The 24,721-nt window shown below is 40.9% G+C and overlaps 1 protein-coding gene across 2 annotated transcripts in view; it reads left to right on the forward strand.

Annotated features, from left to right (window-relative positions):
- fbxo41 (F-box protein 41) overlaps positions 1–18,886 on the forward strand; it is a 111,269-nt gene extending 92,383 nt beyond the window's left edge. For both annotated transcript variants that reach the window (XM_014195607.3, XM_014195608.3), the window contains exons 10-14: positions 3,139–3,234; positions 3,323–3,441; positions 8,885–9,043; positions 9,460–9,575; positions 11,169–18,886. In XM_014195607.3, coding sequence (XP_014051082.1) covers positions 3,139–3,234; positions 3,323–3,441; positions 8,885–9,043; positions 9,460–9,575; positions 11,169–11,231 — 553 coding nt within the window. In that variant the 3' untranslated portion in view covers positions 11,232–18,886. The remainder of the gene's footprint in view (positions 1–3,138; positions 3,235–3,322; positions 3,442–8,884; positions 9,044–9,459; positions 9,576–11,168) is intronic.
- Positions 18,887–24,721: the final 5,835 nt, after the last annotated feature.

Raw genomic sequence — 24,721 nt, forward strand, 5'->3', positions numbered from 1 at the left:
CAGAAATACTCATCATAAACGTTGACAAAATATATAACAATTATTTAAAGAATTATAGATATACTACCTCTTATTAATGCAACCGCTGTGTCAGATTTCAAAATAACTTTACGGAGAAAGCACATTGTTCAATATTCTGAGTACAGAGCTCCGCCATCAATGCAAGCTATACAGTTAGCCGTTTCTATCCAAATCTACTAATAATATGCAAATATTTGACTCTGGGTCCGAGTAGTAGGCCGTTTAATTTGGGTACGTTTTTCATCCGGCCGTGAAAATACTGCCCCCTATAGCGAAGAGGTTAAAAGTAAATTTACATTGTAATACTTCTGACAGCCAACTTTCTAACTCTGCCCTAACTTTTGGACTTTATAACATTCCCAGAAGGCATGAATTATTGAGTCATTCTTAGTTTTACACTTCAGACATGACTCTTCCATTGTTCTGTAGAGTTAGAATTTATTATACGAGACAAAATCCTATACATTATTTTATACTGAATTAAATGTAAGTTTTTGTTAACTGTAGTCGTGTTAGTTATGTTCTAACTTTCCCTCCATCTTGTACCAATATTAGTTATTTTAAGTCTCGTTCCAATAGAAAAATATATAAACTAAGAGATTGTCAGTTGGATAGGCTCTCTGCAAGGTTTTGCATATCTTACCTATCATATGGACATCCTTTTCTGACTCAAATAGGATTCCTCAAGATTGCTCTGATATCCAAAAGATTTCAAATCCACATTTTGTAATATACAACTTTTAAGTTGCATGTATTTGAAAATATCTACATTGGTCAATCTAAAATAGCTTTTTAAAGCTGTCATGGAAATACATGTATTTCCTATTACCAAGTCATCTACGGTTTCTATGCCTTTTAGTTTTCCATGTGGACCAATTTATCAGTGAATTCTGAAAAGCTATCCAAGGATTGTTCCATAAGGTTATGTTTTTAGGAAGTGATATTGGTTCTTGTAGAATATATTTCATTTTCTTCCGTGTTGTTATAGTGTTCTTAATGATAAAGTTATTAATGTTCTTAACTTTCTCCTTTGAAAATAGACACGTAAAAAGATTCTGGGGATGAGCTGCGCATCTTCAATAGTTACCTATTGTTCCTCTTTAGTGAATTTGACTATGTCGCAAATAAAAAACTTGGGTAGCGATTTGATACAACTCCAAGTCTGGAAGGGTAAAACAACCCTCAGACATACAGTAGGAAGATGTAAAACTTCCCTTTTTATTCTATGATTTAGTATTACAAAAAATAAATACAAAACCATTTGAAGAGGTTTATTCTACCTATAAGATTTATGGGAAGATTATTCAATTGAATCTGTTTTCATACTGTTCAGTAATGGCATAAAGTTACCTTCATATTTGTTGTCACTTATTAAGCATCCCAAGTATTTAATATTTTTTGTGGTCCACTTAGACTGCTGTGAATCATGAGTTTAAAATAAACAACAATTTATTGCATTTTATTTAGTTTTTCCACATTCATTTTATATCCTGAGATTTTAGAGTATTCAGAAAATATTTTTGGCAATAAATATTGGTCAGGTATATCAGGAGATCATCTGCAGATAAGTTTAGTTTATATTCATGTTTACCAATACTGATACCTGTTACGCTTGGTCCTGTCTAATACTTTCTGAAAGTGGTTCAATTGCCAGTGCAAACAGGAAGTATTATTTCTGTATATTTTTGTTTTAGGACATTTTATGTATTTATTTCATTCATTTTTTTCTGCTGTTTGTGTGTAGCCTAAGCTTTAGGGCCTAATTACGCTCCAATCGCCAAATGCTTTTCGGAACTTGGTCAGAAAAAGTTAACTTCGATTCACTGAGTCAAAAAGAACAATGTTGGAGTTTAATTCTAGAAGAGAAAAGCTGCAAAAAGGAGAGTTGAAAATCAATAGAAGGGTGGACCAGAACAATAGCCTAATGTTCAGGAAAGTTTTGGTGTAGAGGATGATGAGTGTTATGTGATGATTGCGAGGCGCTATACACATTTAGACAGTTAGTGACCATCTATAGGTGCTATCTTTATCAGCATCATAAAGTCAAACTGAAATCTTATCAGAAACATGTTGGGTAGTATTCACACCTTTTTTAAATTTCCTTAGAACCGGTCAAACTGTTATTAGGAAATTTTGCACAGAAAATCTTGCATCCCTAAACATCTTTGCTGAGCAAGAGAAGCAGAGATGAAAGAATTTTACCGACGTCAACTAGATTGAATCATTTATTCTATCGATTTTCTAGGGCAACAGTTAATGACAAGAGAAGCTGCATGTATCTAATTATAGAAAAGTTTACTAACAAATAACGTACCACAATGTGGGAAATTATAAGCAGAAACATAGGCCTGTCTCTGACTGGACAGTGCCTTTTCTATATTTGTGGGTTAGGGTCGGGTGCGGGCCTAAAATTTTCACTTAATCACATATAGTTGGGAGGTTGAGGATGGGTTATTTGAAATTGCGGGTTATCACTAGCGCCTGCGTCGATGGGGCAGAAGTCCGTGTGTTATGATTCTGGATGGTCAGATAGCTAGCAACAATGACAAGAAGCTGCCATGTGGGGAATTGTAGGTGGCTCATTTCAACTCGTTGTATCTTGTTATTGATACCATGTCTTGTTTTGACTCTTATCATGTCTATGCTAATATCCCAAAACATTTGCTAGCTAGCTAACCAACAACTGCAATGATGTATTTGAGAGACAAGTGCTCATTGTGCAAATGTATTTATGTTTTCAGTAAAGCTTTGGAGAGGAAATATAGTTTGCATGTTGTCAACAATCCTTTAATTCTAAGCCAACCCCGCCTGTTTTGCTCCACGATTGCGCATGCATCGGCTTTGTTGCTAAACAACCCACCTGTCTTTACAGGTACTACCACCACGGGGTGCTCGCACTCTATACAATATAATCCACTACAGTATACTATATAGTATTTAACTGTAGTATTACAGAATATACTGTAAGTACACTAGCATTTAATCTGCCACATAAAATCAGTAGACGAGCCGCGTTTGGCCCACGTGCCATGAGTTGGAGACCCCTGATATATATTATGAATGGGTGTCTAGGTTGATATACCATGAAGTATGGTGAATTGGTGTTTTTTGTTCTAGGAGTGCCACAGACCCTGTAGGACAGGAGGTGATCTGGGCTCTAGGAGCAGGCTGTAGAGACATAATCTCCCTCCAGGTGGCACCACTACATCCATGGTGAGAGGCCACTCTTAGCACACATTTATTTTATGAACACTGTTAACACATATATATTGTGACGTACCTCTCTCTCTCTCTCCTCCAGCCAACAACCGGCTCGCTTCAGCAACCGATGCCTGCAGACCATTGGCCGATGCTGGCCGTACCTCAGAGCCCTGGGCGTTGGCGGGGCAGGTTGTGGCATTCAGGGACTAGCCTCGTTGGGTGAGGAAATTTAATTTGGATAAATATCTAATGAATAATTCATCTCATTGGTCATTTAATAAATAAACTGATATAGGGACTATTCTTTCAGAAAAAAGAAACCATTTGGATTGAAGTGCTTTGTATGGCTCATATCAGAGGTCTTTGTTCAGTCCCTCCAGGATTTCGCAATTGTGTTTTTGTGATTTCTGCGGCCAAAAATGCTTGATTTTGTCGCAGCTTTTCTGAAATTCTGCGATACATTTTGCAATGGTTTTTATCATGCTAATTTCATATAAAGCAATAAAAAGCAGAATACATAATCCAAAAGCAATTACAAACATCTGAAAAACACTCCTAGATGTTTCCACTTCACAATAACAAGCACTTATAGTTGACTTGTGCAGCTCTAGCAGGGCAGAGATTTTGCCAAACTGAAAGTTGGCATCCTATGACTGTGCCACGTTGAAAGTCACTGAGCTCTTAAGTACGGTCCATTCTACTCCTAATGTTTGTATAGTGCTCAATTTTGTTTATTTTCCTGAACAAACAGCTCTGTCATAATCCACTCACACATCAGTCACACACACCACTCCGATCCATCAGGCTTGGGGCTTGCTATCAACACAAGATGCACCTCCCATTCCTACCCACTCGCTCTCTCTCAAAAACCACCCCAAATAGATTCAAAGCTGATCAATCGCTTTCAATTTGAGGATCGATATTTCTTTCTAATAAGTTTTCTTAAATTCTTGAGTTACTTTTTTTCCTGAAAGGGTCGTAAGGGAGACGAACAGAAAACAGAAATAGAGTATCGTGGTTGAAATGTACTGTTCCATTTCTAAAAAAATCCACAAAGATTGTGCTTTCGTGATCCGTATTATGTTTTACAGAGAGTTTAAAACGGCAAAGCTGACAAATAGCACTCGGCGTTTTGAGCAGCGCTCTCCATAGACAGACTGGGGAGAGCAGAGTGCCGACCACCCTACTAAAGCCAAGGTTAGCGGAGTAAAAGTTTGAGTAAAACGCCACTCACCTTGATTCATACTACTTTCAGCACTTGCCACGGTCTTCCCTGCTACCACTTCAGTCATGGTGATCTGCAGCTGCTGTGAGAAAGTGGACAAACAGTCACTTCAAATAATTGAAGTGACTTTGTCGACTTTCTCTAGTTTCCAAAAACATTCGGAATTTTTTTCACACGGTCGTTTTTTTTGTTGGCAAATGACATTGATTTCTGTTCATTGTACTGCCTGTCAGCCATCATCTTCGCACGTGAATACGCTGATAGGCTAGGGGGAAAACTTTGATGACGTGTGGTTGGATTGGGCCATTTTACATGGTAACAGTGCAGTAATTAGTCAACATTACGAACCTGCTTTTGATTGGACCCATTTATGTGCTAAAAGTGCGGGAATTGGTCAAAATTGTCAGCTCTCGCGTAATATATGCTGATTGGTTGATTTTGCATTTAATTATGAGTTCGCGGAATCCTGGAGGGACTGTTTGTTGATGGATAGGACTTTGTACTTCAAGGGGTTATTTGTCACATTTAGATTTCTTTTTTCTGAGGAACAAAATATTCTGATTTATTTCTGGCCCATCCACACGTATGGGAAGCGGGATGCGTGCAGAAGGAAATGTAACCCAGCTATTGCGTTCCTACTCACGATTCACAGCATGCAGGAACAGAGGGAGGAAATTACTTTTGTGGCTAGATGAGAAACAGATGTTTTGGTGGCCTGTCTATCAGTACATCCCCATATTCTTATTTATTTTCTTGCTCTTTTGCACCTCAGTATCTCTACTTGCACATCGTCATCTGCACATCTATCACTCCAGTGTTAATGCTAAATTGTAATTATTTTGCCTCTATGGCCTATTTATTGTCTTACCTCCCTACTCTTCTACATTTGCACACACTGTACATAGATTGTTTATAGTGTGTTATTGACTGTACGTTTTGTTTATGTGTAACTCTGTGTTGTTTTTGTCGCACTGCTTTGCTTTATCTTGGCCAGGTCGCAGTTGTAAATGAGAACTTGTTCTCAACTGGCCTACCTGGTTAAATAAAGGTGAAATACATTTTTTTTAAATAAACAAACATGGGCTGAGTGAGGATGTGGGGTGGCAATAGGAAAGGATATTGAGTGCCTCTCAAATGGCACCCTATTTCCTATATAGTGCACTACTCTTGGCCAGAGCCCAACAATGCCTTCAAAAAGTATTCACAACCCTTGACTTTTTCCACATTTTCTTGTGTTACAGCCTGAATTTAACATTTTATAAATTTAGATTTTGGGTCATTGGCCTACATATACAATACCCCATAATGTCAAAGTGGAATTATATTTTTAGAAATGTTTACTAATTAATTAAAAATGTAAAGCTGAAAAGGTATTCAACCTCTTTTTTTTATTTATTGGAAAGCCTAAATAAGTTCAGGAGACAACATTTGCTTAACAAGTCACAATAAGTTGCATGGACTCACTCTGTGTGCAATGGTAGTGTTTAATATGATTTTTGAATGATTACCTCATCTCTGTACCCCACACATACAGTTAACTGTAAGGTCCCTCAAGTCGAGCAGTGAATTTCAAACATACTTTTGGTCATGTAGTGTATGTGGACACCTGCTCATCAAACATCTCCTTCCAAAACCATGGGTATTAATATGTAGTTGGTCCCCCCTTTGCAGCTAAAACAGCCTCCACTCTCCTGAGAAGGCTTTCCGCTAGATGTTGGAACATTGCTGCGGGGACTTGCTTCCATTCAGGCACAAGCAATGGTGAGGTCGAGTAATGGTGAGGTCGGGCACTGATTTTGGCCATTCCAATTCATCGCAAAGGTGTTCGATGGGGTTGAGGTCAGGACTCTTTACAGGCCAGTCAAGTTCCTCCACACCAATCTCTACAAACCATTTCTGTATGGACCTCGCTTTGTGCACGGGGGCATTGTCATGCTGAAACAGGAAAGGGCCTTCCCCAAACTGTTGCCACAAAGTTGGATGCACAGAATTGTGTAGAATGTCATTGTATGCTGTAGTGTTAAGATTTTGCTTCAATGGAACTAAGGGGCCTAGCCGGAACCATGAAAAACAGCCCCAGACCATTATTCCTCCTCCACCAAACTTTACAGTTGGCATTATGCGTTGGGGCAGGTAACGTTCTCCTGGCATCCACCAAACCCAGATTAGTCCTTCGGACTGACATCCGACGCTTGGCATTGCGCATGGTGATCTTACGCTTATGTGCGGCTGCTCGGCCATGGAAACCCATTTCATGAAGCTCCCGACGAACAGTTATTGTGCTGATGTTGCTTCCAGAGGCAGTTTGGAACTCGGTAGTGAGTGTTGCAACCGAGGACAGACGATTTTTATACACTACGCGCTTCAGCACTCGGCGGTCCCGTTCTGTGAGCTTGTGTGGCCTAGCACTTAGCGCCTGAGCCATTGTTGCTCCTAGATGTTTCCACTTCACAATAACAAGCACTAAAAGTTGACCTGGGCAGCTCTAGCAGGGCAGAGATTTTGCCAAACTGAAAGGTGGCATCCTATGACTGTCCCACGTTGAAAGTCACTGAGCTCTTAAGTACGGGCCATTCTACTCCTAATGTTTGTCTATGGAGATTGCATGGCTGTGTGCTTGATTTTATAAACATGTCAGGAACTGGTGTGGCTGAAATAGCCGAATCCACTAATTTGAAGTGGTGTCCACATACTTTTGTGTATATATAGTGTAGAATCTACAACAGAACCAGGGAGGCTTTCCAATGCCGCGCAAAGATACCTATTGGTAGATAAAAAAAAAAAGACATTGAATATCCCTTTGAGCATGGTGAAGTTATTAATTACACTTTGGATGGTGTTTCAATACACCCAGTCACTACAAAGATACAGGCGTCCTTCCTAACTCAGTTGCTGGAGAGGAAGGAAACCACTCAGGGATTTCACCATGAGGCCAATGGTGATTTTAAAGCACTTTTAATGGTTGTGATAGGTGAAAACTGAGGATGGATCAATAACATTGTAATTACTACACAATACTTATCTAATTGACATAGTGAAAAGGAAGCCTGTACAGAATAAAAAAATATCCCAAAACATGTATCCTGTTTGAATAAGGCACTAAAGTGAAATTAACTTTGTCCTGAATACAAAGTGTTATGTTTGGGGCAAATCCAACACAACACATCACTGAGTACCATTCTTCATATTTTCAAGCATGGTGGTGGCTGCATCATGTTATGGGTATGCTTGTCATCGTCAAGGGAGTTTAATTTTTTTTTAAATTATAATAAATGGAATAGAGCTCCTAGAGGAAAACCTGTCTACTTTTCCACAGACACGGGGAGACAAATACACCTTTCAGCAGGACAATAACCTAAAACACGAGGCCAAATATACACTGGAGTACCATACCAAAACGACATTGAATGTTCCTGAGGGGCCTAGTTACAGTTTTGACTTAAATTGGCTTGAAAATCTATGGCAAGACTTGGAAAATGGCTGTCTAGCAATGATCAACAACAAACTTGACAGAGCTTGAATAATAAAAAGAATAAAGTGGAAATGCTGTACAATCCATGTGTGCAGAGCTCTTAGAGACTTACCCAGAAACACTGTAATCACTGCCAAAGCTGATTCTAACATTGAGTCAGGGGTGTGAATACTTATGTAAATTACATTATTTCATTTTCAATGAAATTGCAAACATTTCTAAAAACATGTTTTCACTTTGTCGTTGTGGGTGTTCTTTGATGATGGGTGAGAACATTTGTTTTAATCAATTTTGAATTCAGTCTGGTAACACAACAAAATGTGGAATAAATCAAGGGGTATGAATACTTTCTGAAGGCACCGTATGTGCGCTAGTGTAAGGTAGTGAGTGCACTGTTAAGGGAATAGGATGCCATTTGGAAATCAGCCATTCTGATCGGTTCACACTCATCCTACCATCTAGGGCGAAACATGATGAAACACTATCCCCAAGCTGTTGAATTGAATCATCTCAAATATATCTGAGATTATCATACAAATGGTAGAAACACGGTGAACACACTGTTTTGGTTTTGTAGGCTGGATATGTGCGCTTTCGCTATGACCGTCTCTCTTTTAAACTTATTTAGGTCGCATTGTTAAGTTTTATTTTCATGTAAGCAATGCTAACACTTCAACCCATGAACAAACGTATATCAATATGTGGTGCTTTAGACTCTGGATAGGCTCTTTAGATATCTTACCTAGCACTTGAAAAACAATGGAGTAGCACATACCAAGCGTCCTGTCCAGGGGTTGAACTTGTGCTTCTAGCTGCCTCACGCTACAGAAACGGAAGATACTCTCCTGCCCTATGGGCTGTTCTGGTGCGGTCAATGCTACTTACTTACATACTACCGACTAAGTTGTTGGTATCAAAGGCATCTCAATCTCCTTCTCTCCTCCTCCCTCTTTCCCCCCCTGCAGCGAGGAACTGCATGCGTCTGCAGGTGTTGGAGCTGGACCATGTGAGTGAGGTCAACCAGGAAGTGGCAGCTGAGGTGTGCAGGGAGGGTCTGAAGGGCCTGGAGATGCTGGTCCTCACCTCCACCCCGGTCACCCCTAAGGCCCTGCTTCACTTCAACAGTGAGTACACCCTACTACACTGCATAATACACTACATAGAACACTACTGGGAGGGTCTGGATGTTCTAGAGATGCGGGTCCTCACCTCCACCCCTAAGACACTGCTATACGTCAACAGTGAGTACATCCTAGACCAGACCCAGGTTCAAATAAATATGTGCTTTATTTTCACAAAGGAACCAGTAGAACAATCCCAAAAGTGAAATCCCTGCCCATTTTAGTCTTCCATTGCGCAAGCAAGGGCTCAAAGTGTTGCGTAAGCACCATTTTTGAACCCAGGTCTGCACTTTTCTCATCCAGTCAATCATTTCACATCTACACAAGTGGCTAGGGCGTAGGGTCGAGGGGTCTATTTGGAATTGGGTGGCGAGTCTGCTGCTTCCTCCTGATGGTTGTACACAATCTCGCCCCTCCAGGTGTGTGTCGTAACCTGAAGTCCATCGTGGTGCAGATCGGTGTAGAGGACTACTTCGAGGACCCCAATAGCCCTGAGGCTAGGAAGCTCTTTGATGAGATGGTGAACAAGCTGCAGGTAATTATAACGGAGCTTTAACTTCCACTTCAGAGACCACATCCCAATGCTCTTAAAAATAATTGCATTTAAACAATCTTAGATCATTTTTAAAAGGGGGTGTAATACACGTAATAAGGGGGGGACCCAATACTATTAAAACTTACTCTGGATCAGTTCTTTGAGGGCAACTCCTAACTATGCCACTCCAAACAATTTCCTGTCTTTGGGTTCTCTCCTGCCCACAGTATACATGTAATGTACATGACTAACTCTGTAGCATCCTTTAGTGATGGTTCGGTGGGTGAGTGAGAGTTGTCTATTATTACAACTCAACCATACTCAACCGTACATGACTCAAGGAAGGCCAGTTCAGCTGGTCGTCTGAGGAACTGAGGAAATGGAATAATACAGCTGCTTTCTGAAGAGAGGAAGCGGGGCACGCCCACGACGGGCGCCACTCAGAGGTTAAGAGGAAGAGCGCTTCGATATTTGCACTCGGACTTCGTCTACATTTTTCTCTATGGGCCCTGGTCAAAGTAGTGCACTAAATAGGGAATAGGGTGGGCGTGTGAGCCTTCCCTCCTTCTGTGAGTCAGTGTGGAAGGTGTCCCTTTCTCACTGGCGGATGCTGTGCTAGATTGCTCATAGCCGTTAAGTAACTAACTCCAGAGACCTAAAAGTGTGTGTGTGTGTGTGTGTGTGTGTGTGTGTGTGTGTGTGTGTGTGTGTGTGTGTGTGTGTGTGTGTGTGTGTGTGTGTGTGTGTGTGTGTGTGTGTGTGTGTGTGTGTGTGTGTGTGTGTGTGTGTGTGTGTGTGTGTGTGTGTGTGTGTGTGTGTAATTTCGGCACTGTTCATTTGTCATGGCTGTAGCCAGACAGGGGAGAAGCAAACATTTAGTCAAACTCAATAAACCCTCGAGGGGGAGAAACCTATGAGTTGTGTGTGTACTGTACAGTCAGTGAAAACCTCTATAAAGAACCAGCACAATCATTCATTTCTTACGCGTGTACATGTGTGCACGCAATGGTCTACAAACTGAGTTATATGCTTACTTTTCTGTATCTAAATACAGATTCTCCCAGATTCTCTTAAGCATATTTTTAGGTTCACACATTCTTAATAGGGCTATGACGATATCGGCATCGCAATATTTTTCCCATGGTCGAAAACGCAAAGCAGACCGAACTCTTTTTTTAATTTTTATTTTTTCGTTTTTAAAACCTGCTGTATGTAAAATGTAGTGTGTTAATAGTTTGGGAAATAAGTAAATGTGACTCGGGATGACGACGTATTGATGTTTGTTTCCAACATTAGGGCTGTTTTCCTAAAGAAGTTGAAGCCGCTTTGCGTTTTGCTTCCTTGCCATGATACTAACGAGTATCGCGATGCTGGTATCGTCACCGGGCCCTAATGTTTAAATGCACTCACTCAGATAGATAGAAATAGATTGAGGCATGCTCATTTACACACACCTTTTTGATGGTTCAACGGCCTCTACTGTGTGTGTGCGTATGCACAATGGTCTACAAATGAAAGAAGTGATGTTGACTTTTCTCTGCATAAATGATTGTAGTGGTCTAAGCCCTCCATCCATCCCTCCTTACCCTCCAGGGCTTGAAGAAGAGACCGGGCTTCTCCAAAATTCTGCACGTGAAGGCGGACATCCTCTGCTAACCCCTTTCACCACTCAGGACCCCCCCAAAGAAGGGTCGGCCATTTTGTTTCCAGTCACACCAACAGAACAGACCCTGTCATTTGAAACCCCTTGACGTACCAGTCAGCCAACACACACACACAACTGAAGAGGAAATTCAGCAACTGTTGGAGAAAGTGGAAGTTGATAAACATGCTGCTTTTTAGTTAAAAATAAAAACCAATGTGTTTTCGGCCCTTAGCCTTGACTAAAAGACAGACACAGACACCACAGACAGATAGATGCTCCATAGACCATTACAATGCATTACAGAACAGAGGATAGACAAGACAAGAGGCCTGGTTAGGCCTGGTTAGGCCTGGTTAGGCCTGGTTAGGGCCTGGTTAGGTTAGGTCCACACCTTACCCTGGAGCATACAAACCCAGTGGAGATTCTCATGAAGGGACCAAACCCTCCTTTACCATAGATATGTACGAGAGCTCATCCCTTATCTTTTCAATGGCTGCTTTTTTGACCAAATGGGCAGCAACATTGAGGGCTAACTCCATTTTAAAGTAGTACATTTTGTGTGTCCTCTATCCAACTTTATGGTGGGGGTAAAGACATCATCAGGCAGGTAACAAGACCAGGGGCCCGTAAGTCTCCGCAAAAGCATACAGGGACCCTGCCTGTGAGTTTCTGACCTGGCAAACGGATTTGAAACGTAAACTCAGCAGGACTATTGGACTTTGTAGATGCTGTAATCTCGGCGGCCATTTTGATTTCAACTGAGAAAATAGCTGTAAGCAGGAGGACGGATGTCATGAAAGAGCAGGCTCTCGTTCTCTCTTTATTCACTGAGAGCATTGCAGAGAATGTGTCTGGGATGCTTTTTATCAAGATGCTAAACAGTTAGTTAAAATAGACTCCCAACCTGTGTGTGTGTGTGTGTGTGTGTGTATGTGTAAGGGAGGGCAATACATGACATACCAGCTGCAGACTTGGTCGAACATAAAATGAGAAGATATCTTGTCACCTTGAGAACATTTTTATTCCAAGGTCTTTATTGGCCAATCAGCCACTCCATGGTGTGGTCGCCATGGGAACAGTGCAATATTGAACACTAGGTGCATCCTTAGCATGATCATCAGCCGAGCACCATCTCTCGCACAGCCTTGGATTTTTCAGCTGTCAATTACTTTGGTCTGTGGAACTCTTACGGTACCAATAGGCCGGTTGGTCCATAAGGCAGCTACTGTTTTATGTTTTTAAACGGGGTTGCAAATGAATTCATTATGCCTCTATTTCAGAATTGATGGCATTCACAGAACGTGTCTGTTCTATCTTCATTTCGTAAAATGGTTTCTCCAGTGTGCCACTAATCTATAGGAGTGTTGTAAAGGCAGGCGTTAACCCTATACTAGCCACTAGCTCTGTAAGCTGCAGTGAATTACATGCATAAGCTACATCCCAAATGCACCCTATTCCCTATTTAGTGTAATATGTTTAGCCAGGGCTCATAAGGCTCTGGTCAAAAGTAGTGCGCTGAATAGGGTGCCAGTTGAGAAACGGCTATAGTCCTACATCCAGTGCACGCAAACCACAACTTCCATGAGCGAAAAGTTGCTGATTGTTGATTGACATGATGCCATTTATATGTTAAACTGGCTATAAACATAATGTATAATACATTTATATATGTTACAGCCGTTTATTATGATATATATATATATATATAACGCTGTTGTATTTACAGCCAGTACACCGGAAGGGCTTCTTATTGCCCGCCAATTACATAGAGTTGGATAGAGGGCACATATTTGGTTCTTTGCCACAATGGCTTCATAACTGTGCCCTCTATCCAACTTTATGACCAGTTGCGATTTGTTCGATGTCATAGGTCAGCTGACTCTCTGGAGCCCTCTGCTGAGCAGGATGACTCGTGCAACGACACACAGCTGGTGGAGAAGTAGGAAGTGTCTCTGGATGCCTCCCAAATGGCTCTGGTCAAAGGTAGTGCACTATATTGGGAATAGGGTGACATTTGGGATGCAGACTTGATCTCAATTGCCTCAAAGTCCTCTTCTTGTTTCTTCATCTGCACTGATTGCCTTGACAAGTGAAAACAAAATGGTGGAAGCTCATAGTTAGGCTGTCTTACACCTGACCAGTTATTTTTGCTCAGTGCAATGATGGGAGAAGAGGAAAGAGTTAGCCTGTATGGATCCACTCGCAATACTGTAACGTTAATGCATTCAAGCAAGTCGTTGAGCTCAGGCAACAATGCACACCGACCCAAGCCATGCACCCACCCCAGGGAGGCATCTCAAGTCTAATGTGGGCTCCTTCTGACAGAAGACAACAGTTGGAAGCTGATCCTCTGGTAGGCTTTGACTTATCCTTTGTTTGTAGGTCATTGTAGATAAAGGAAACGAGAGAAAGCCATTTTTAGACCATTGAGATGCAGCCCGTGTGCTGCTTCCCCGTTTAGTTTTTTCAATGGAGAGATGTTTAGTGAAGTTGAGCACCGAATTCTGTTCTAAGTTACGCGCTGGTTTGTTTTAGTAGTGCTAGCCTGACATGAACACACACACACTACAGTGGTTTCTCATCTCTCCATGTTCTCTTCCAATACTGAATATTGTACTGCCTTGCCCCTCAGAGATTGAAAATGGGTTTCAAGTAAAAGGTGTTTTTAAAGTCACTGTCACAATAGAGAAAACACAATGCACTTGTTTATTTACGTGTGCTCCAAATGGCTCCCTTTTCCCCTGTATAGTGAACTGCTGTACGTTAGACCAGGGCCCATAGGGCTCCGGTCAAAAGTAGTGCACTATATAGGGAGTGGGGTGTCATTCGGGATTCAGCTTTAGGGGGTTTTCAGTTCCTGACAATCTTGTCTTCTTTTAGACATTAAACACTGTACATAATGTTGTTTATAATATAAAAAGATTACTGCATTTGGTGTTATAAAAATGAAGGTCATACGTATAAGTATTAAGAGTCTACAGGTGTCCATTCTGTAAGTTTTTTTTTTTTTTTTCTTCAAAGTCGAAATGAAAGATTCAACTACAGTAGCAAGAAAAAGCATGTGAACCCTTTGGAAATACCTGGATTTCTGCATAAATTGGTCATAAAATTTGATCTGATCTTCATCTAGGTCACAACAATAGACGAACACAGTCTGCTTAAACTAATAACACACAAGCAATTGTACGTTTTCATGTCTTTATTGAACACACCGTGTAAACATTCACAGTGCAGGGTGGGAAAAGTATGGGAACCCTTGGATTTAATAACTTGATTACCCTCCTTTGGCAGCAATAACCTCAACCAAACGTTTTCTGTAGTTGCGGATCAGACCTGCACAACGGTCAGGAGGAATTTTGGACCATTCATATTTACAAAACTGTTTCAGTTCAGCAATATTCTTGATGTCTGGTGTGAACTGCTCTCGAGGTAATGCCACAGCAGTATCTCAATTGGGTTGAGGTCAGGACTGGGCCACTCCAGAAGGTGTATTTTCTTCTGTTGAAGTCATTCAGTTGTTGATTTATTTCTGCGTTTTGGGTCGTTGTCCTGTTGCATCACCCAACTTCTGTTGCGCTTCAATTGGCGGACAGATAGCCTAACATTCTCCTGCAAAATGTCTTGATAAACTAAGGAATTCATTTTTTCTGTCTACGGTAGCAAGCTGTCCAGGCCCTGAGGCAGCCCCAAACTATGATGCTCCCTCCACCATACTTTACAGTTGGGATGAGGTTTTGATGTTGGTGTGCTGTGCCTTTTTTTCTCCACACATAGTGTTGTGTGTTCCTTCCAAACAACTCAACTGTAGTTTCATCTGTCCAACAGTGCTGAACTTTCTCCATTTATAGACAATTTGTCTTACTGTGGACTGATGAACATCAAGGCTTTTAGAGATACTTTTGTAACCCTTTCCAGCTTTATGCAAGTCAACAATTCTTAGGTCTTCTGAGATCTCTTTTTGTTCCAGGCATGGTTCACGTCAGGCGATGCTTCTCGTGAAGAGCAAACTCAAATTTTGTGAGTTTTTATTTAAAAAAAAAAAAATTATAGGGCAGGGCAGCTCTAAACAACGTCGCCAATCTCTTCTCATTGATTGGACTCCAGGTTAGCTGACTCCAATCAGCTTTTGGAGAAGTCATTAGCCTTGGGGTTCACATACTTTTTCCAATGTTTAAATGATGTATTCAATATAGACAAGAAAAATACAATAATTTGTGTTATTAGTCTAAGCACACTGGTTGTCTATTGAGCACACTATGTTTGTGACTTAGATGAAGATCAGATCAATTTGATGACCAATTTATGCAGAAATCCAGGTAATTGCAAAGGGTTCACATGCTTTTTCTTGCCACTGTATATTATGTATAAACGGTAGTGTTGAAGTTTGCAGTCGTGTGCTATAGATGCTTTATATTCAATGTTCATCAGAAATGTGCTATAGAGATGGACATTATTTAGGAAAGAAAGAGGATAAAGATTATTTGAGCTATTTATTTCTATAAAAAGAGGTCTATAATGTTGGCATGTTTGTTCATGCATCAATCATCACGTTGCCTTTAACATATTCTGCTGTAGTGGCTGTAGTTATAGATTAATATTTAAAAAGATTTTAAGATTGCTTGCAAAAGTTTATGCTGTATTTTATTTTTAATACGTCTGTTGCACTAGTGGGGGAAAAAAATAAGAAAATACTGATATTTAATATTAGTGCTGTTTGTTAATGTTTAAAACGCTTTCTCAGTATTTGACATATAATGATGCACTTTTTTTCTAGAGCGCTTTTAGAGGTTCTGTAAGAGTAACAAAAATCACACTTCAGTCAGTCAACATTGTCACGCCGTTTCCATGGTTTCCTCTGTCGTGTGAGCGATAGGTTGGTTTCTCTCTTACATAGTCGTGATGATTGGTTGATTTGTTTAAACTGAATGGCCAATTAGGAGCAAGAAGGTAGATCACTTCATGACCAGTAGCCAATGGCAACGGAGAGTTTTTAACATGTCACACAATGCAGACCCTATTTTATCGCCTATATCTGCCATTGGCTGTTGAAGTTTATGGTTGAACCCATGGCCAACCTGGTTCAACTGCATTTCAAGTCCTGTTGAGGTTAATTGTACACCAACATGACCTTATGATCGTTACCAGGTAATGGCGAGTCTAACTATGTTTGTGTACTCTGTGTTTGTGTTGGTTTGCTTTAAAGCTTCTTATCCAAATTTATTGTGTGACAGAAGTCCTGCTGAAATTGTTTGAGTACATGTCCTGAAAACTGAATCAAATAAGAGAATGAGATTAAGAGTTGAAGAGGAGTCATTCTGACAAAAACATACTCTCTGTCTGGGTTCCCCAACTGGTGGTCCCGGGCAGGGATTTTAATTGCATTTTATTTTATTTCTGAGCAACAAAAGAGAACTTGGTTGGACATAAAGTACTGTAAAAACAACAATATATTGGCTCCAATTGATTTTCATTGAGGAAATCTGTTCCAAAGTATTCAAATCAAACTTTATTTGTCAAATGCGCCCAATACAACCTTACTGTGAAATGCTTACTTACAAGCCCTTAACCAACAGTGCGGTTCAAGAAGAGTTAAGAAAATATGTACAAAACAAATGGAGGGAGGGGTCAATGTGATAGACCGGTGGCCATTTAATGAATTGTTCAGCAGTCTTATGACTTGGGAGTAGAAGCTGTTAAGAAGCCTTTTGGACCTAGACTTGGTGCTCCGGTACTGCTTGCCGTGTGGTAGCAGAGAACAGTCTGACTTGGCTGACTGGAGTCTCTGACAATTTTATGGGCTTTCCTCTGGCACCGCCTATTCCCACGCATAATAGAGATATGTGATCGTATACAAATGTAAGCAAGGTTTGGAATGATTGTTTTAGTCAAATATACAGTACCAGTCAAAAGTTTGGACACGTACTCATTCAAAGGTTTTTCTTTATTTTTACTATTTTCTACATTGTAGAAATAACACATATGGAATCATGTAGTAACCAAAAAAGTGCTAAACAAATCAAAATATATTTAACATTTTACAAAGTAGCCACCCTTTGCCTTGATAGCTTTTCACACTCTTGGCATTCTCTCAACCAGCTTCTTGATGTACTCACCTGGAATGCATTTCAATTTACAGGTGTGCCTAAAGTTCATTTATGGAATTTCTTCCCTTAATGCGTTTGAGCCAATCAGTTGTGTTGTGACGAGGTAGGATTGGTATATTTGCTTATTTGGCAAAAGACCAAGTCCATATTAAGGCAAGAATAGCTCAAATAAGCAAAGCGATACGACAGTCCATCATTACTTTAAGACATGAAGGTCAGTCAATCCGGAACTTTTTGACTGGTACTGTATCTGTTTGGCCTTACGGTAAATGTTTAGCCTATAAATGATTTGTAATTATCTTCTATCCCTCTGGCCATCCGCTCAAGAATAAAATCGGCCCGCGGCTGATTGTAGTTGATGATCCCTGCTGTATGTTCTACTACGAGGATCTTATCCATAGCTAAGATTCAATGTGTCTGTCGTTAAAGAGAGAATTACCCCAAATTACACAATGACACAGTTTCCCTTACCCTATAAGCAGTCTATTGACAAGGTAAGTCCATGCTTTGGTTTTGTTTACCTGGCCACTGCCACAGACTGCTTATAAGGTAAGGAAACCAATTTGTAATTTGGTGAACTATCCCGTTTTAATGTTTTTATGACTTGATTTGGTAACTTAGTCATTCCGAATATCAAATAATTTAATGATTCCCATGATCACGATTCCTTGTCGCAATTTTATTTTATTCATTTATTGTAATAAGTTGATACATGATGCTTTCATTATTTGTTATTTTCGAGAACCCTGGCCAATGTTTCCTATTGATACACACAAGAAAATAGTGTATCTTAATTTTTGCTCTTTCAAAGCCCAGCTCTGATTCATGGAGTAAGGTTGTTTGGGATATGGCCAATCCATTTTTGTCTGTAAAACAAACTATTCTACTGTGTCAGGCATTTGACTGCATTTTCCTAAGTCCAGCTTTGTGCCAAGATTTTATGTTTTTATCTAATATGTCTCTCTTGTCCCAAATGGCACCCGATCCCCTATATAGTGCACTGCTTTTGACCAGAATCCTGTGGGCCCTGATCATAAGTAGTGCGCTATGTAGGGAATAGGGTGCCATTTTAGAAACAAATGTCTCAATTCTTATGTAATTAATTAGCCTGGATCCAGATCTGTTGCTACATCTTGCCATGTCAATGACCATCGGGATTGGCAAGATCGCACGAACAGATCCGGGACAGAGGCTAGCATTTTATTTTTATTTTTTTTACCTCTTCTGCACATATTCCTTGTCTGGATGATTGTATTCTCTGTCCATTTGTCTGAATAGTATTTGAACTCATTACCTCAACACTTATCCGGGCAACTAAGTGTGCACATTCTTTCATTATTATTTTGGACAGTCATTGATATTCTGCTCATTAATGTACTATATCGAATATAGGTATGTCATGTTGGTATGACCAGGTTGATTCAAAACCCAAACAGTCGTTCCCACAACAGTGTTATGCCGTTCATCATCCCAAGACCATTGCAATAAATGAAAAGGTGTTATTTTCCCACTCATAGTCAAATTCATCCATTTCTTATCATCAATAAAATGGCTTAAATACATATCATTTGCTTTTCAAACAATTCAATTTTTTTTGTAGAATAAATCAATCAATGAAATGTATTTATAGAGCCCTTTTTACAACAGTTGTCACAAAGTGTTTATACAAAAACCAAGCCTAAAAGAAGCGGTTCTCTTTTAAAACCTCTTGATGTACTCCTAACAGACTGTTTCACCTAGGTACAGATCTAGGATCAGCTATCCCTTCCTCCAATCCTATCCTTAACCATTAGTAGGGGGAAATACTAAACTGACCTAAGATCAGTGTCTAGGGACAACTTCGCCCTACTCTATTTAAGCGCCCAATAAATGGACTTGAAGCATCCTATTTGTCCACTAGAGGGCAGTGTTGCTCCATTTACAAGCACAGTGGCCTAATGTTGGGCCTAGGGCTGTGCCTATGGTAGTTCACCTTATTCCTTCCTCTCTCTATTGGCTAACAGAACTCAAACCGGTAAAACATGCCAAAATCTAGTCAAGAGTATCATCACCCTTCACAGATGTATGCAACTGTGAGTTATTTGACATTTTTCCTAATAAACACCTGATGTGAGACTTCACATACTGAACATTGTGGACAGGTCACTCACTGTACTGTACCTACTCTAGAAAAGTATAGGGGCTCTATTAAATCTGTATCCATGAAGCATTACAGATTGTATGACACAAATTTAAAGGTAATTTCCAATTGAGCTGACATATGTCGTGTTTACTGTGAATGAGGTGTCCGCTAACGTGGGAACATTGCCTTTAAATTTAAATCGGGCTTTAGAGCTGAACTGCCGTGTTACGGACTGAATAGAGTCCTACGCCTCACACAACCACCTTAACATAATACATGTGGAAAAAGCAAGGCTCACAATGTACAAATAGTACTATCGCTGCTGCTTTCGAGATTCTACAACATGCATGTGATGACGATTTAATGTGGACTGCACACATATTGTCCGCCACATGTCTAACCTTAACCTTTGATAGGCTAGATATCATTTATGTGCCACACAACTTACACCCGTCCAATCCTTCCATCATAGCCTAGGACAGTGGTTCCCAAACTGTGGGTCGGGACCGACTTTTGGGTTGCGGCAGGGTTCCGGATGGGTCACAGGATGACGTTTTTTGTGCATTGTTACAAATATTTGTGTTAGTATACAGTCAATTCCTTAAGACCACATACTTTAAATTTACATTCAGTTACATGTTTTGAAGAAGAGGGTATTGTTAACTTGTCCATGTTTTTTCACCACTCAACCGGTATGTTGGGTCACGAAGGAAAACGTTTGGGAATCCCCCTGGTCTACGCTAGGGGTTGGTTCTGGACAGGACCAAAGGCTATAAACTAAAAGACAACCCAGCCAGACCACGCCACTCTGTGGTTGACCTTTGACCGAGTCACAAGGTTCTGACTGCAGGGGAAAGTAGGTGGAAGTCAAGCGACTGATAGTCTTATCTCACCTCTCGAGCCAATCCAGAGTAGACGCTACACAGTATGGACTGGGAGAGGCCAGTTGGTCAGTAGGGCAAAGGGAAACAACAACACAGGCTGCATCCTTATTGGCACCTATTCCCTATGTAGTTCATTACTTTTAACCATGGCCCATAGGGGCCCTCAACTGCTGAAGACTGGTCGAGGGAGTTAGGCTCCCACCTACGGTGCAGAGGTTGCACGTGATGTGTCTGCTTTTGATATATTCTTCACCTTTCAGACCAACCCACTGACACACTAATCCAGAAACCCCACTCCACACACACACACGTCAACTCCATCACGTGACAAGACAAATGGACACCAGCTTTGCTCCAGCTGTACAGAGAAGTCATGAATGGCCGTACTATTTGATTTGTGGCCCAGAGGGCTCCAGTGAAGGCCAAGTATGTCTCCCAAATGTCACCTATTACCTACATAATTGCACTACTTTTGACCAGAGCCCTGTGAGCCCTGGTCAGAAGTTGTACACTATATAGGGTGACAATTAGGATGCACAAACACTGGAACAGGATTTACTATTGATAGTCATCACTGCTGACCAGAGTGTGTGGAATATACCAAATCCAGATGCTAGTATTACTTGTATTCCCCACTGCTGTAAAAGTGGACTGAGCAACAGAGCCTGCGGCTCTATTCATATACTTTGACAATGGAGCCTTTCTTCCTCTAACCATCCAGATAACACATTGGTTTCATTACAAAATGTTGACATAGATGAGTTGTCATTACACAATATGGAGATCTTATGATTTAATGTAGACTGAGCCCAATGTGATCACCACCGCCCTGCTATGTACAAAGTCACGACCAGCACGTAAACATGGCTGAATTCCTACTGGTAATTAGCCAATCAAAACATAACATTTCTAATATGTGATTTGTCCTCCTCCATTGCTTCAGACAGTTAACTGTATAACTTTCATTTCTCTGGGTTTTTGTGTTTGCCTCGTGAGCCGCTGGCTGAACAGTATCCCTTTTATTTGATTTCAGATGTCTTTTCAACTTTCATTCAGAACTCGAAATGAACCTGATGTCAACGTCAGAAAAATGTATTTTCAACGTCATTTTGCTAACTGGAATGCGTGTGTGGTGTATGTGTGAGTCACTGTGTTCTGAATATGGATACTTGGAGTGTGAATTCGAGGTGAGAGGCTTTCACTTGTCTGTGATTACAGAAACTCAACAGGCATGGACAAATTGGTCTGAAAACAAGAGTAAAATGGCAAGGCTTTTATTCTTTTTTCCTTTTATTTCAGCAAACTGAAGGCGTCCAACCAGGCACTACTTTTAATTTCCTCTTGTGGCCGATTCACATCTGTCTTACGTTTAAAAGTACTTTAGAGTGGTACAGCTCTTAGGCTGCTTCTACACAGGCAGCCCAATTCTGATATTTTGCCCAATTATTGGTCTTTTGACTAGTCAGATCTTTTGCCAATATTTGGGCAAAGAATCAGAATGGGCTGCCTTAGAGAGCAGATGCAAATTGGCTGCTACTTTCGTGGTAGCCTGGTTACACCATACTGAAAGATGGGATGCACAATGGTGAGTGCAGTGTTCAGTCTGGTTTATCAAGGCTAACTTTCTGGGCCCCATATCCTTAAAACATACATTAAACGTCTGTGGATTCTTTAAAATGGTCAATCAAGGACCAAACTCCGGTTTAGTTCAACAGGTAGTAAGTTAGTGGTGGCACTTTACACCCTAATCGGTCTGTATTTATAACGCATCTCAGAGTAGCAGTGCTGATCTAGAGTCATGTCTTCCCTGTCTATGTAACTTTTGTGATTGGAAGTACAAAACTGATCCTAAATCAGTACTCCTGCTCTGAGATGCTCGATATGTGTTTGTCCCAAACCAGTAGAGAAAACGATTTTGGCTGATTTCTCGTGATAATCTTAGTCAATCACAGTTTATCCTGTACAAAATGATTATCAGAGTCAATACCTTCAATCTAAACCAGGGGTATTCAACTTTTACCCTACAATGTCTGGAGCCTGCTGGTTTTCTGTTCTGATAATTAATTGCACACACCTGGTGTCCCAGGTCTAAAACAGTCCCTAATTAGAGGGGAACGTTGAAAAAATGCAATGGAACTGCCTTTGAGGTCCAGAGTTGTGTTTGAGTGATCTAAACCAGCCAATCCTTAATTTCACTCAACACCAGAGAAGGGAACTGTACAGAGGCTCTAATTGGCTGAAGCAAGTCGAGAGGAAACAGTACAGACACTCTGATTGGCCGAAGCAAGTCGAGAGGAAACAGTACAGACACTCTGATTGGCCGAAGCATGTTGAGAGGGAACAGTACAGACACTCTGAGGCCTGTTGTTGCCATGGAGCTCTGAGGTAAGGAAGGTGTGACACCCCACTCATTTTCTCTGGTCTACTTATTGCCCCTGTGGCAAGATATCTCACTGGCAAAAATATCTGGGTGAGCGGGATGGGACAATAAGTAGACCAGAGCCAACTGTCACCTCTCTCACATGAGCATGCCAGATATTGGGCGCATTCCTCTGCCCAGGCGTCATTGATGCCTGCTAGATCTTACAACGCCTGGAAAGGTATTTTACGTATCAGCTAACCACATACGTTATAAGGTTTCTGTCAGTCGATGACGTGGCACGCAACCATTGGTTGATGCATGCAACGTCTGAGCAGTGGAACGTGATCAATATGGAGGAACTGTGAGCTCACGCGGGAAAGCATGCTCTCGCGAGAGCGAAAACACCCCACTTACACAAACAGGAACCTTGAAAAAAATTGTCCAATGGTAAATGGCCTGTAATTTGGAGTGTTGCTATTTGTTTGGGGCGGGTCTGCATCTGTAAAAGTTGGTGTTATGCAACTAGTGATGCAGTGTGCAAGCCAAGAGTCTTGATCAGCCACTTGAATACATTTCCAGCATTGGTATTATGTCATACCAGAGCCCAATACTACAAATCAAGTTTGAGGCATTACCGAGGTATCTTTGGTCAACTGAGTTTAACTCGGCATAACCGGTACCACGAAAGTGGTTCACCTTTTAGCCAGGTAAATTTCTATGGCAATGAATGCTTCAGAACTAACCTGCTCCAGGGCAGGCTAACTCCATTTATCCTGAATGAAGTGTCTGAGTCGTGAGTTGAGGACTAATGAAATGATGCCCTCCCTCTCGCATAGATTGAGTCATCTTCCTCAAATGAAGGGGATGAAGTTTAACACGTTTTTGTTAAAAAAAAATAAAAAAACGATCACATTACAGATTTAGTAATGGCAGGATGCATCTGAAATAATAATTGTGTCATGCATATTAACAAACACCACAGCATCACCAATAGGTGCATAAATGCATACATAAATGACAAGCAATAACTACAGCAGAGAACATGTGGATAGTCTGTAATAAAGTTAGTCAATTCTGGGAGGAGTTGAGCAGTTATTTATTCAATTGATTTATACTGGTGGCAGTGGAGGCTGCTGAGGGGAGGACGGCTCATAATAATGGCTGGAATGGTATCAAACATGTGGTTTCCATGTGGTTGATACTATTCTATTGACTCCTTTCCAGCCATTGTTATACGCCATCCTCCCCTCAGCAGCCTCCACTGACTGGTGGGAAAGAATGATTTCTGGGGTCTGGTGGTTTTGTATAGATGGACTCTGAATCGGCGGCTTGAGGGTAAGAGTTGGTACTCCTGGTTGAGTGAGTGTGTCAGGTCAGTGGCAGTTCTCGCTCTTGCCCCCATTACTCTCTCCAAGAACAGCACTTCCATGTTCTTGAGATGAACTCCACTGATGCACAGTAACACTTTTTTGTATGACTTAATACAATTATTTAAATCGATAAGGGTGGGGAGAAAAATGTACTTGTGTACAAAGACGGCATGGGGATAAGTAATAAAATAAAGACGGCACTTCTAAAAGCCTATCTCACACCATATCTTGCAAATTCAGCAGGCTATCTTCTTTCATTTTGATTTCGGCACAAATGAAAATGTTGCAATATCTCGCCCATGGATTGAAGTTACATCATTGTCTCAATGAAGAGTTTGGTGTTGGACTATCCACGTGCGGCATGCATGCATGCGCAGTTACAAACCTGCTAGTTAGCGGCAGGCAGAAAAGCAATATCCACCGTCGTAGTACGGATGAAGCCTGGACTGGATTGTGAAGTTAACTGACGCTGGCTAGCTGTAGAAAACCCAGAGTAGATCTACACTGAGCAAACATGTAAAGTGTTGGTCCTATGTTTCAAGAGCTGAAATAAGATCCCAGAAATGTTCCATATGCACAAAAAGCTTATTTCTCTAAAATGTTGTGCACAAATATGTCACCTCGGTTGTTTTAGAGAATTTGGCAGTATGTCCACCCCC

Source organism: Salmo salar, chromosome 04, assembly GCF_965601325.2.
Source record: "Salmo salar chromosome 04, fSalSal1, whole genome shotgun sequence".
Lineage (NCBI taxonomy): Eukaryota > Metazoa > Chordata > Actinopteri > Salmoniformes > Salmonidae > Salmo > Salmo salar.